Source organism: Mytilus edulis, chromosome 6, assembly GCF_963676685.1.
Source record: "Mytilus edulis chromosome 6, xbMytEdul2.2, whole genome shotgun sequence".
Classification (NCBI taxonomy): domain Eukaryota; kingdom Metazoa; phylum Mollusca; class Bivalvia; order Mytilida; family Mytilidae; genus Mytilus; species Mytilus edulis.
In genome coordinates this window covers 24,518,016-24,532,117 of record NC_092349.1, presented here as the reverse complement: position 1 = coordinate 24,532,117, position 14,102 = coordinate 24,518,016, and the positions used below count along the sequence as shown (strand labels likewise).

The 14,102-nt window shown below is 34.6% G+C and overlaps 2 protein-coding genes across 2 annotated transcripts; both read right to left on the bottom strand.

Moving 5' to 3' along the window:
- Positions 1 to 2,109: 2,109 nt before the first annotated feature.
- LOC139526301 (uncharacterized) lies at positions 2,110 to 2,637 on the bottom strand. Its single transcript, XM_071321431.1, has one exon. It carries the CDS (start codon positions 2,635 to 2,637, stop codon positions 2,110 to 2,112), a length of 528 nt encoding a protein of 175 aa, XP_071177532.1.
- A 2,533-nt stretch (positions 2,638 to 5,170) lies between these two features.
- On the bottom strand, positions 5,171 to 6,238 carry LOC139526300 (uncharacterized). The gene has a single exon (XM_071321430.1). It carries the CDS (start codon positions 6,236 to 6,238, stop codon positions 5,171 to 5,173), a length of 1,068 nt encoding a protein of 355 aa, XP_071177531.1.
- Between the last annotated feature and the right edge of the window lie 7,864 nt (positions 6,239 to 14,102).

Here is a 14,102-nt window from a genome sequence, read left to right as displayed (position 1 = left end):
TTTATCAAGTTTTAAACTTCAATTTGTATGGTCAATACTATAAGGTCCTGTGTAACCTTTCGTTATTCAAGCTTGGAATACTGTAAATGCAGAAATTACTGCGTACATTTATTATTGCAATTTTGTCATTTAACACTAAAATTCGATTTTAATTTCTACGATATTGAGAAAAATACTGTTTTCTTCATATACAAATTTTCAAAATGGGAGTTTAAAGTGTTGCAATTATAACTCGGTTGCATATATCTCAGTAATAAAAACATCGGAATAAAATTCTTAATTTACAGTTACCAAATCATGCTAAATGATTAGGATTGCTTATTATCATTAATTGTCAAGTGAGCATAAAAATATTAGTATCAATCAATGTAAAATACACATTCGACTTGATCGACATTAAAAATGAGTTAAAACTGAAGCGTGAAGTTCATTCCGAAATTTTGCATAGATTACCTTAACTGGATTGCAAAACTTTTTGGAATTTTGGTCCTTAATGCTCTTCCACTTTGTACTTTATTTAGCCTTTTAACTTTTTTGGATTCGAGCGTCACTGATGAGTCTTTTGTAGACGAAACGCGCGTCTGGCGTATATACAAAATTTAGTCCTGGTATCTATGATGAGTTTATTGATAAGGTTTCAATGTTTAATCCATATATTTGTTGTTTTATGATTCGTAGGCAGTTCTTTTCTTTAGTTCTGCTTCATTTGTTCAAGGTCGGACTAGGCGCATTTATCTCTGGTCATATTTGAAACAATCGGTACAGAATCAATAAATTGGGCAGATAATTGTATTCAATCGGATTTGTTACTACTATTTTCACTTTTGTGAATCCATTTGGCTGTTTAATAAGCGTTTTTAAATAATCGTAACTTATATTACATAAAAGGGCAACATCTTTTGTCCAATATCAGATGAAAATATATCTAATTAGTTTTATTCAAGATATTAAATGGCCTAGAATTGATGATGCTCTGCATAATATGATAACTAAAACTAAGGTTAAACTACATTTATAACAGCAATACACGTTTGACTGATTTATACGACGTTATATGGTCTAACTACTGGTGCCTCTAATTTCGTCCTTGTTGCGGAGACGATTTGAAATGTGCAGTGGAATAAATTGTTTCATATAAAGTTCGACGATTTGGGATTTGGGAGTTCGACGATAACGTTATACCAATAGCATTATTATATCCATATCACATAACTAACGAATGTTTGCTAATAACTACGTTTTAATCCAATATTTACAATATATACAATCATTTTCGTAATACAATTTCACAACATTGTTTTCGATGTTAACTTATCGCATGATAAAGACGATCTGTCTACGTCTGAACATTAGACATCAAATTTCACACTAATTTAACCTGATTCCCAGAGATGATCAAAACAAAGTAATTAAATTAAATAGCCACAGCTGCACGTGCAGACGATTTTTACTTGAACTCTAAATGACTAGACTGACCTACTGAAGGTGTCATAAAATTTAGAAATACCGTTAAGATTAACCATTAACTTTCTACACAGTAATAAATTCTTTGGAAAATACTGTTATCTTTAACTAATCTTAGCAGACGAAAATGTAGCTCTATTTCAACATAATTATATTGAAAATTAACGATAAAAATAAACTTGCAAAATTATAAGTGCAATCAATAAAAACCGATTTCTACTCTATTAAAAATCCTAACTATAAACAATCATACTAATAAAAACTAAAAAGCTATTGTCTTCAATTCATTCTCCCCCTCTTGATTGCTCTAAGCCAATCAAACAAACAATAATTAAACGATATAAAACATAAAACTGTCTTTGGTCTAAGTTCAATTGTCAAATCTAAAACTATTTCAAAATATTTAACTGTCTAAATTAAAATGAAAATATATGTCCACATTTATACTTCAATTATTTATCACTGTCATTTTCGGAGGTTTCGATCTCTAACGGGCACAGTTTTGTTATTGGTCTTATCAATACAGTTTGTCCAAGTGAAACTTTTGCAACGCGAACATGTCCATCTTTGCCAGGGAAAACTTCGATTATTCTGCCAAGCGGCCAATGTCCTCTCAGAACGTTCGGATTCATCACAAGCACAATATCATCGATTTTCATGTCCCTTTTTTGTTTTAGTCCACTTGTCACGTTTGTTAAGTCCCGGCAACCATTCTCTAATCCAAAGTTTCAAAAAATGTCTAATTAATTCCTGTATTTTTCTCCATCGTTTTCTCGGGTTAAAATCAGTATTATCAACGGTTTCTGGAGCGAAATGACCACCTAATTGTCCCTGCAAGAAGTGATTCGGTGTTAAAGGTGTATCATCTTTCGGATCGGCAGATTGGTACGTAAGCGGTCTCGAATTTATCAGTGCTTCAACTCCGGTAAATGATGTTAAAAGTTCCTCATCATTAATGTCTGCATTTCCTAATATTGCATAAATAGCCCTTTTTGCCGATTTTATCATTGTCTCGTGAATACCACCAAAATGCGGAGCTAACGGTGGGTTGAAATGCCACTTAATCCCTTGGTTACTAATTGAATTATGTATTTTATCCTTGTCTACAAGCGCAACAAGTTCTTTCAGTTCTCTATTTGCTCCAACAAAATTAGTTCCATTGTCTGAAATCATCTCTTTCGGAAGACCTCGCCTGTTCACCATCCGATAAAATGCGTTAAGAAATGAGTCCGTATCTAATCCAAATGCTACTTCCAAATGCACTGCGCGTGACGCTAAACATGTAAATAGACATAAGTATCTTTTCTGACGTCGTTTTCCTCTGCCCTGAACAGTTATGAACGGTCCACCAAAATCAACTGCTGTACGAGCGAAAGCATGTAAAAAGTAAAATCACAAAAATACTGAACTTAGAGGAAGATCAATTGGGAAAGTCCATAATCACATGGCAAAATCAAATAACAAAACGCATCAAAAACGAATGGACAAGAACTGTCATATTCCTGACTTGGTACAGGCATTTTCAAATGTAGAAAATGGTGGATTAAACCTGGTTCTATAGCGCTAACCCTCTCACTTTAATGACAGTCTCATCAATTTCCGATATTTTTACATTGATGCGTTAAATAAACAGACACAATAAATAAAATAGTCAAAATATGGGTACATCAGTCATCATCGTTTAACAATTTTAAAAGGAACAATTTAACAGAACACAAAAACATCTACTATCAACACATTTATTGATTTGAGTGTCTGACGTCAGAAAATTTTATACGTCACATAAATTTGTCGTTCAATGTGCGTACAAACAATTTTAAAATTTTCATGGGAATGTTAGCATACAGAGTTAAAAAATCAAAAGTATGTAAGAATAAATTTAAGAAATAGACCGAGATTTAAACTAGTCCAAAAGTTATATATAGAATTTATAAGAATCCAAAAATAGTTAATTCTACTACGCGATTGAATGATTTTGACGTTTGTGGTTCAACGTATATTGTAATTCATAATAGAAATATATCATAATGACATATAATAGAACAATATCATATTGACGGGATCTTTTAAAGTACAGAGTCACGTTATAAAAACAAAAGAAATACAAAAAGTCGCAAATACAAAACAAACCACAAAAAATGAAAGCCAATACAAACACATTGACGAGATGTATAAGTACCAAACCACGTGAAACGGATATCGCATGAAACCATTCAACAGTAAAAGTAATAATAATAATAGAACAAAGACAAATGAAAGAACTATAAAACACGTTGTTAAGATGATAAACAACATCAGTACGTAGAATCTATACATCAAGACCATCGTGTATTATTTGAGAAGTTGATACGGAATATTTATCAACAAGGTCTTGGTACCTTCCGATGAACTTTTTTAGAAAAAGAACGAGACGTTCTTTGACATACCCCTGTTTCATCAACTTTCTACTCAGACACTGATGACGTTTTACAAAGTCTGAGTAGGAGCTGCAAGCTCTTGAATATCGAATAAGTTGGGAAATATATATCCCATATGCAGGTGAAGTTGGTATATTGCTACTAAGGTGGGGGAAATTTATAATTTCAAAATTAAAATCGTCTCGTTTGTCAAAGATTCTGGTACTGAGATGACTGTGTAAGTCAAATTCGAGATATAAGTCTAAAAATGAGGCGGAGGAAGCCGTGTCTGTTGTTTCTTTAATCTCTGGTTCTGGGGGATATATTAATGGAACCCAATCAGAAAAGTTCGGATTGTTTATGGAAAGAACATCATCAATATATCTGAAAGTGAAATTAAATAATCTGGTTTTTTTTATTCTCTTGTTTTTTACAAGTGTCTGGAGGAACTCCGATTCATATGAAAATAAGAAGAGGTCGGCAAGAAGAGGCGCACAGTTTGTTCCCATAGGAATGCCGACAATTTGTTGTAAAGGTGTTTTGAAACGAATTTCCGGTAACGGAGCCATCACTTGCTCGGCAACTTTAGCTTTCTTCTTACGACAGGTATAACACTCATGTTCATATTCTCTTATTTCTTCTCTCCCTGAAATAATCCAAAATCGTGACGATAATGCTGGAAATGTTTGATTTGTCCCACTAACATGTTTTCCAAGTTCGTGATATTGTTTCACAATAAGCTTCGTGACCCAATTTTTTCGTGGTAATATTATTGGATATCTTGCATCAAACGATAGAAATTCGGCGTTCTCTAAACGTCCATCACATCTGATTAGTCCATTTTCATCAATTCGCGGTTGTAATCCTAGCAATTTGCTGGTTTTCGGTAAATCTTTACTTTTCATAAGAGCGTTGTATTCGTCTGAAAATGCCTCCCTTTGTGCATTTTTGATTATATCCAACTCGACATCTGCATATTCTACGGTAGATAAACTACCTTGACGACGTTGTTTTTGCTTTAGTCTGCAATTGTCAATAAATCTGTGCACATACGCTTGTACACGAACTAGTCTTACGACACTAGAATAACGTACGGGATCTAAACGCCAATCTAAATCATTATTATGAATACTTTTCAGTGTAGTATATTTATTGCTTGTTTTCTTTTGACACTTAAGTTCGGTATCACGTACGTTTTCTATCTGAATATTAGTGTCCGGTCATTGTGGTTCCTCATCTTGTAGAAATTCCGGTCCATTCCACCAAATTACGTCCGACTGTAATTGTTCAACGGTTCTACCTCTAGATACTTAATCTGCCGGGTTAACTTTTGTTGGCACATGTCGCCATTGTTTAGGATGCGATGAAGTGTGAATTTCTCCGATTCGATTCGCTACAAATGGCTTGTACTCTCTACTCCTGCCTCTAATCCAATACAAAACGTTCATACTGCATGTACTGTCTGACCAGAATGTCATATTATCATCGGGCACTTCTAATGCGTGTTTAACTGAAAGTGCAAATCTTAATCCTAAAACTGCGGCCATTAACTCAAGTCTTAGAATGCTGACTGAAGTTAAAGGAGCAACTCTCGATTTCGCTGCTATAAATCTCGTAGATATCATTCCACTCTTATACTCGTGTCTAGCATAAATAACTGATCCATAAGCCTCCTGAGAAGCGTCGCTGAATGTGTGTAGACTCGTTAAAACAATGTCTTCGTTTAACTGCAAACATCTCGGTATTTTAATACAACATAGTTCATCAAGTTCACGGAACCACTCTCTAGATTTTTCAACAAGTTCTTCGTCTAACTGGTCGTCCCAGTCTAGTCCTGCTGTCCACATCTCTTGTAGTAGTAGTTTTCCTCTTATTGTGTACGGCGCAATAAATCCTAACAGATCGAATAACGTAGCAACTTTGCTTAGAATGTTTCGTTTAGTAAATTTAAAATCATCTGCCGGTGGGTTAGCTTTAAACGTGAATATGTCATTGTCTGCCTGCCATATAACTCCTAGAGTTTTCACTGACGGTAAATATCCCTCATCGAGATCGACTTGTGACGCGCGATCTTCTTCTGGTATGCATTGTAAAACTGCCTTTGAATTCGATAGCCATTTCCGTGCATACATCCCTGCCTTTGCCCATAACTGGGATAGCTGATTATAAAGTTCGATGCCTTGTTCATCGTTGATTACGGAGTCCATACTGTCGTCCATGTATGTAGATTTGAGAACTGTTTCGGCGGCTCGTGGATATGAATCTTTTGTCATTTCGGCATGTTTTCTAGAAACAAACTGAGCTTGAAATGGAGACGAATTTACTCCAAAAACAACACTATTGAATTCATATTCCTCTGGTACTTGGTCAGTTTTCATTGCGCGCCATAAAAATCTGTGATACGGCCTGTCGTATGGTGCAATTTTAATTCTCAAATACATTTCGGCGATGTCACAAACAAGTTCAACGGGGTATTTTCTGAAGCGTAATAGTACATCGAATAAATCTTGCTGTAACTTTGGACCTTGATGAATATTGTCATTTAGCGAAATCCCCTGAAATTTTGCGGACGCATCAAATACAATCCTCGTTTTAGTAGTTTCCTTGTCCGGTCTTATTACCGGGAAATGCGGCAAATACCATTTTCCTGTTACGGTCTCCTCCTTTGTCGATACTTTGCGAACATATCCTTTCTCAATATATTTCTCTATTGTTTGTGTATAAACATTAGCAATACTCGGGTCTTTGTTTTCTTTGTAATCTTTTTTCTGTATTTGCTAATTTACTTAATGCCATATTATAATTGTTCGGTAATGAAGGTGTGTCGTCTTTCCATGGTACTTTAACTTCGTAGTGTCCATCCTTAAATTCCAAAGATTGCTCTACCTTTGACAATGCTTTTTGCTCATCATTGCTTAGAAACACGTTTTCGCTTGGTGTTTTGACATTTTCGATTTCCCAAAACTTCCTTACAATGTTATTTAAATCGTTTCGATCCTCTTGTCCACGAGCAAAATAAGTTCGGTTAAAGAGTGTCTGATCCTGACTGCTATTCGGATCTCCGATGCACGTCCAACCTAACGGCGTTAGTCTAGCAATTGGCTCTCCAGGTTTACCACGTATATCTCTATAAGAATAATGTAGATCCGGATAGTCCAATCCGATCAACATATCAACAGAAGGTCTCTTTCCTAGATTCGGAAATTTAATCCCTGCAAGATGGTCCCATTTCCGAGCGTGTTGTTTCCAGTCAACTGGCTGTAAACTTCCGGTTACACGGTTAGTAGTGAATGCGACTATTTTTGCGTCTGTCTGACCATTGTGACTTTGAAGTCTTACCTCGACTGGCATAGTTTCAAATGTTTCAACATTGTCATTTAACACATTAACTGTCACTTTCTGAACTTGTCCTTGAAGTCCCAATTCGGCGGCAACATCAGCGTTGATATACGTTTTCGTACTTGCGTCATCCAGTAATGCATTAACACTTACGGTACGGTTTCCATTTTTCAATATTACAGGTACTGTTCTAAGTGTAACGAAGTTTGATTTTCTGTCTCGGCCAATCATTGTTCGATCCTGATTCTCCCCCTCAGTGTCGGCGTCTGTATTTTCCTTCTTTTCAGCAGCATAGTTCTGTTTTGTTTTCGATTCGGTTCTCACTGGAACTTTTGGCTCACTGAACGATTGTTTATCTCTATGTAAAAGTCTGTTGTGCACTTCTTTGCATCCACCCAAGTTACATGCTCTACTTCTCGGACACTGTCTGCCTACGTGATCATGTCCTAAGCAACGATAACACAACTGTAAACGTTCTGCGGTATCCCATCTCTTGTTAACGGTTAACTTCCGAAATTCATCACACTTCCAAACTCCATGATTACCGTTACAACACTTGCACACCCTATTTCCGGTATAGCTTTCATTTTGCGATTCTCCAAAAAATGTTATAAATCCATCCCTACGATTTCCTTTATAATTCCGATGTGAATTGCTACTAGTGTTTGCACTTAATCCATGTATTGTTTCTGAGGCTATAGTTTGAAACTCTGCTTCCTGTAAAATCCACTCACGTAGACATTCAACTGACTCTGTTTTTCCGCTTTCGAATATCCAACGATGATACCTCGACAACATAGATTCTGTCATCTTTCGCTGCAATTTGTTGTACAAAGAACCATTTTTTAACTCCTCGAAACGACCTGCTTCTTTCAAGTTCACAACTGCTATATCCAGTAAATCTGCAAAATGTTCAATGTCTTTAGCGATACCTTCTCTCATAGGTTTAAAGTTTTCAAGTTCTTCTATATACAGGGTTATTTGTCTTCGTTGTCCTCCATACTTTTTTTTCTAAGTGCTCCTTTGCGGCATCATACGCAACTGCTGAATGTCCTAAATTTTCGATAACTTGTAACGCTTCACCTTCCACATATTGTCTTAGTTGTAATAATTTATATTCCTTTGTCGCCGGTGCTTGGTCGATACATGCTAGAAATGCAGCTTTCCAGCTCTGATAGTTTATTTTATCTCCTTTAAATATCGGTATTGAAACTCTTTTTAATTGTTTCCACATGTCGCTTCCTAATTCTGACTTCAATTGCTTGTTGTTATTTTCTTCTTTCGTAGTTTGTTCAAATTCTGGTTTATCTTCCTTTTCTTCAGTTACATGTTTACTTTCAACTTTATTTTCGGAATTCACATTATCTTGTTTTGATATTCTAGATACACTGGATCCAACGCTTGACGCAACTTGGCTCTCGATCAAATGGTCACGACACTCATTTTCTGCGTCTTTAAATTCTTCTTCGATTTTTTCCATCTCTTTTGTTGTTTTCATCACATTTTGAATGTCATTTCTATGCTTGTATTTGTCGTATAAATTCCCCATAATATCCATCGCTTTTTCTTCTGCATTTATCAGTTTCTCTTGAATTACTTTTATTTCTTCACGATCCAGAAAATCTTCTTCAAGAATTTGTAGTAATGAATGTCTAGTTTTTGTGAATGCCGATTTCGCTTTCACTCTTTCCTTCTTCAGATCATCTAATTGTAAACTTTCGTCCGGTTGAGCAATTACAGTTTCGTCCATTTTGTCTCCCTCGCTTGCCGCTGCTTCGATTTCCAAATCCAATTACTCATTTTCTCACAATACGATTACGATTAAAGTTCTTTGAACCACGCTCTGCTACCAAAATGTTGCGGAGACGATTTGAAATGTGCAGTGGAATAAATTGTTTCATATAAAGTTCGACGATTTGGGATTTGGGATTTCGACGATAACGTTACACCAATAGCATTGTTATATCCATATCACATAACTAACGAATGTTTGCTAATAACTACGTTTTAATCCAATATTTACAATATATACAATCATTTTCGTAATACAATTTCACAACATTGTTTTCGATGTTAACTTATCGCATGATAAAGACGATCTGTCTACGTCTGAACATTAGACATCAAATTTCACACTAATTTAACCTGATTCCCAGAGATGATCAAAACAAAGTAATTAAATTAAATAGCCACAGCTGCACGTGCAGGCGATTTTTACTTGAACTCTAAATGACTAGACTGACCTACTGAAGGTGTCATAAAATTTAGGAATACCGTTAAGATTAACCATTAACTTTCTACACAGTAATAAATTCTTTGGAAAATACTGTTATCTTTAACTAATCTTAGCAGACGAAAATGTAGCTCTATTTCAACATAATTATATTGAAAATTAACGATAAAAATAAACTTGCAAAATTATAAGTGCAATCAATAAAAACCGATTTCTACTCTATTAAAAATCCTAACTATAAACAATCATACTAATAAAAACAAAAAAGCTATTGTTTTCAATTCAGTCCTTAATATATATACTGTCTGCAATACAGGCATGATATATATGATCATAAAGCGAGATTGTATGGAGTTTAAGGGCATACGATACAGTAGAGATCCCTAGTTGATTTTTTCCTAAAATGTTGATAGTAGGTCAATTTTAATGTGTACTTTCCGAATATGAAAAGAAAAAAGTACCTTCATGACTTACTTTTTTGAAATTATTTGGTTTGAAATTTGCATATTTGTAAGAAAATTCCCGAAAATTCATAAATAATGACTTTTAAAGAAAGTAACAATACTTTTGAACAAAAAGTCATAACTTTTTTGTAAAACGTTCCCTTGATCCATGGCATCAAGTTTAACAAGTTTAAGGTTAAACCAAATGATCGTTTCCCGGATTTTGATTGATAAATGTCAAATAAAGAAATTGACCATATTTTTGCGTCTTTTCGGAAGTGCAGAAAAAAATTGATCGTTGATTTTTTCTTGACATTTGGGCGGAGTGTTCTTGAAACAGTACTTGATTGATTGCAAAAGAAAAAAAAATGGGTTCATTTGCTGTTTTTTTTCAATAAAAGCCATATACCTTAATTTTTTTACGACGTCTGTCAGTATGGCGCTAAATTACGTTATATAAAGTTTTAATCGCACCAACGTCATGAAATCATTCCCGCCGTACCCGACTATGCTGTAAAGTATATGAAGGTGTTTTCCAAAGTATTGATACTTATCATAAAAATTCATAAGAAGGTTATTCGTAAAATCGCTAAACATTTGTGCTAAACATGAGGCTAAACATTTACGAAACGTAATTTGGACAGGAACCTTTTCATAATAATAAAAAAAAAGGATATACAAATGGATCCCAGCAGATCACTTAATCAGATTACGGCAAAACAGAAAAAAATCTTATAGAAGTATACAGGTGCTGCTCCGTCCGACATTGCTTTAAATTGCTTCATGTACCGAAAGATGATAGCCAACACTATTGCAAAGGCCCTAACATGGCAAAATGTGAACCAACTATAAATTAAGTGAGGTGATACCATTAATTAACAACCGTATAACCGCCAACAATGACAAAACCTGTCAGTTTTAAAAGGCCCCGACGTACTTGGATGTTTTTTCTTTTTACATTCAAAATATATTCATCTTTCAAATTTAGAATATAAGGAGTACTGTTTGTCCTATAGTTTGAGTTGTTTTGTGCAATTTCATGTCATAATTGCCTCAGTCGACTGAAAATGAAGTTGTAGTATAACATTTCAAAGAAAGTACAACAGCTAGTATTAGAGAATAATATTCAAGGATGTCTTTATCAATAGATAAGTTGCATTACCTTTCATACGGCGTAACTGTATGAATATTTGCGTACTTGTTTGTCTAAAAGTAGAGCTATATTGAAAACACTTTATTTGTTTTTCTGTCCGATCGTCTAACTATAAGTGTGTTACTTTTCTCAGAAACAACGCTACTGCATGACTTCATATTTGTTCATCAGCTTGACAGCGACGAGTTTGAACGTGTGTACACTTTCTGATCTGTATGTCTGTCTGCAATTAGTGTACATTTGTCGATACTTCAAATTATATCTCGCAATACCATGAAATTCAAAAGGGAGATGCTTATACAAATAAGAAGACGTGGTATGATTACCAATGAGGCAAATCTAAACCAGTGACCAAATGACAAAGACGTAAACGACTATAGGACATCGGCCTTCAACAAGGATTAAGACCCATACCGCATAGCCAGCTATGAAAAGACCCTACATGACAAATGCAAAACAACTCAAACGGGAAACTTACGGCCTGAGTTAAGTACAAAACAATGAACGAAATTCAACGAAATTCAAATATGATATACAATAACAAACGACGTGTTCTTGTTTTGGTCTATAAAATCCAGATTGATATACACAAAAAATAAACCAAATAAACAAACTAACGTGTGACATTCTGCATCTATTTGCAACATTTTTCTTAAATTCAAAACAAAAACGACACCAATGTATTTTTTTTAATCTTTTTAACGGACTTTTATTGACACCTTTTGTACATACACATATACACATATAATATCATATATTTTTTAAAAAATCAATTAAACTCTGCAATTTTTTTTTATGAACCAAGGCAAGTCCAGAACAGGATGAGAGACTTCTTTATTTACAATTTTTATTTACGAATATGGGTGTTGTACGACCTTGTCCATCCATGAGGGTCTCGCATATGCAGTCGGTTTTGTTATTTTATTGATTGTCTGTTAAATTCGGCCGTACAATAACAATTGACCATTCAATTTGCAGTCTGCCCAATGCTATACAAGAAGAAAAAAATAAAGACACAAACTATTCTGATTCTGATTATCTTTCAATTCAAGATTGTATTATTGACTTCATTATCAATGAGTGAAAATAAATGTTCTCGTAATGAAAAATATTGCAAGCTGTACCCCACGCCGTAGTAATTACTTGTTTGTATGAATTTCAAATCTTCCAACACTAGACCCGATTCAGCCACCCTTCGCGCCATATATTTTGTTAAAATTTTCTAATTAATCACGGGTTCATATGTTTTCTTTTTTCTTTTTGTGTCATTAAAATAACATGTTGATATCATAAATGTTCAATTAAATATTTGCCGCTGGACGTTAAGCAGCTTTTAATAGATATAGGAAGATGTGGTATGAGTGGCAATGAGACAACTCTCAATCCAGGTAACAATTTATAAAAGTAAACCATTATAGGTCAAGGTACGGCCTTCAACACGGATCCTTGGCTCACACCAAACAGCAAGCTATAAACGGCCCTAACATTACTAGTGTACAACCAACGATCCAAAATATAGAATATATACTCATAATTAGCTACTGCAGCTTTTGTCATGTTTGTGCTGATGTTAAAAATAGCAGGTCCTTTTGTTTTGTAATGTGTCTTATTTGTTAAAATGTTATTCAACATGTTACAGTTTAAACAACGAATAGTAGGATAGCTCCGAAATCCTTGCAATTTTTCTTTCTCTTAGTACGTTGAGCAGATTCCATTTGGCCGTACAGTTTCGGCAGTTATTCAGTGTTTTTGTCAGAATAAAAAGCTCAAAAATTCTTGTTCCGTCTTTCCATGTTATACTGTCAGAACTCTCTTCTGTGTCTTTTACCTTTTCTTCAATTCGTCATGCAAAGTTGTATTAGATTTATGTTTGTTCATATCCAGTATTTCCTTTGATCTCACTGCTCTATGGCAGATTTTGCAGTCTTTTAGAAACGACATAGCCGCTTTTTTAGCAGGTACTTTTTTGAGATTCGCGAAACCTGATTATGACGTCAGTGAATATTCCGCGAAAATATGACCTAATTTAAAGCGACGTCCCGAAATGTTAACGTTCTTATTACAAACATCGCGAAATAACAACGATCTGGTTACCAACGTCGCGAAAACAACACCAACAGGTTTTAAAACATTATTATCTGCCCCTGCTACTGTATCGTGTTCATTTAACATAGGAGAAGAAGAAATTGATAGTAATTTTTGGCCAAAGACTTTAAACCTACTTTGCATTAAATTCTGGAAGTTTTCTTGTTGCCGTAAATAGTATAATCCTCAGAAAATTCTCAATAATTTTTTGGAATGATTACAGGTTGTAAATCAAATTTTCATGGATCAACTTGTTAGCTCCCATCCTGACGAGCCATGAGAGCTGTCGGTATCCTGTTGCACCTACCGCCCGTAAACTTTCACATTTCCAGTTTTTTACCAAATTCATACGTGACAGGATTATTATGCTAGTAACCGGTGTTTAAGTTAAAAAAAATTCCACAATACTATATTAATTTTGTGCGTCAATTTGTTTAGACAAAACAAAACTGCAAAAACTTCGAATACAAAAGAGTATCTTTTTTTAAATGTCATTATTTTAAGTATGTCACCCAAACGACGTCACCCGATCGGCAATGTCGTGTGACATATTGCTTTTCCTCTGTTTCTTTTACCCTATTCTTATTATTATTTTTCTTCAACTTACTTTTGTCCGGCAGTTTTCTCAGAGTCAATGGAACCAATCTTAATGATACTTTACTGTAACAAAGAACACTGACTTTAGAGTTCCAGTCCACCTTTTGAACTATAAAATGGGTGCCTTTACCATGGAAACAGCAAAAATGTGGAAAAAAATCAAAATAGCAAATCCATTCAATCTTTCATTAAAAGACCCAACCTGATGAAACTTTATGGGAATGTTGCCTGGCATGCCAAGATGTGTTGACCATTTTATCAATTACAAAATGGCTGCCATTACCATGGAAACTTGATATACATTTACCATTAGACCCTATGGTAAATTCTAAAAAAGTTGCATTTACTCAATTATAATGGTAGGTCAAATCAATTGAAACTTTTATGGCATA

Excerpts from the sequence above, each read along its gene's own strand:
- LOC139526301 (XM_071321431.1), bottom strand. The coding sequence starts at position 2,637 with ATGATTTCAGACAATGGAACTAATTTTGTTGGAGCAAATAGAGAACTG.
- LOC139526300 (XM_071321430.1), bottom strand. The coding sequence starts at position 6,238 with ATGAAAACTGACCAAGTACCAGAGGAATATGAATTCAATAGTGTTGTT.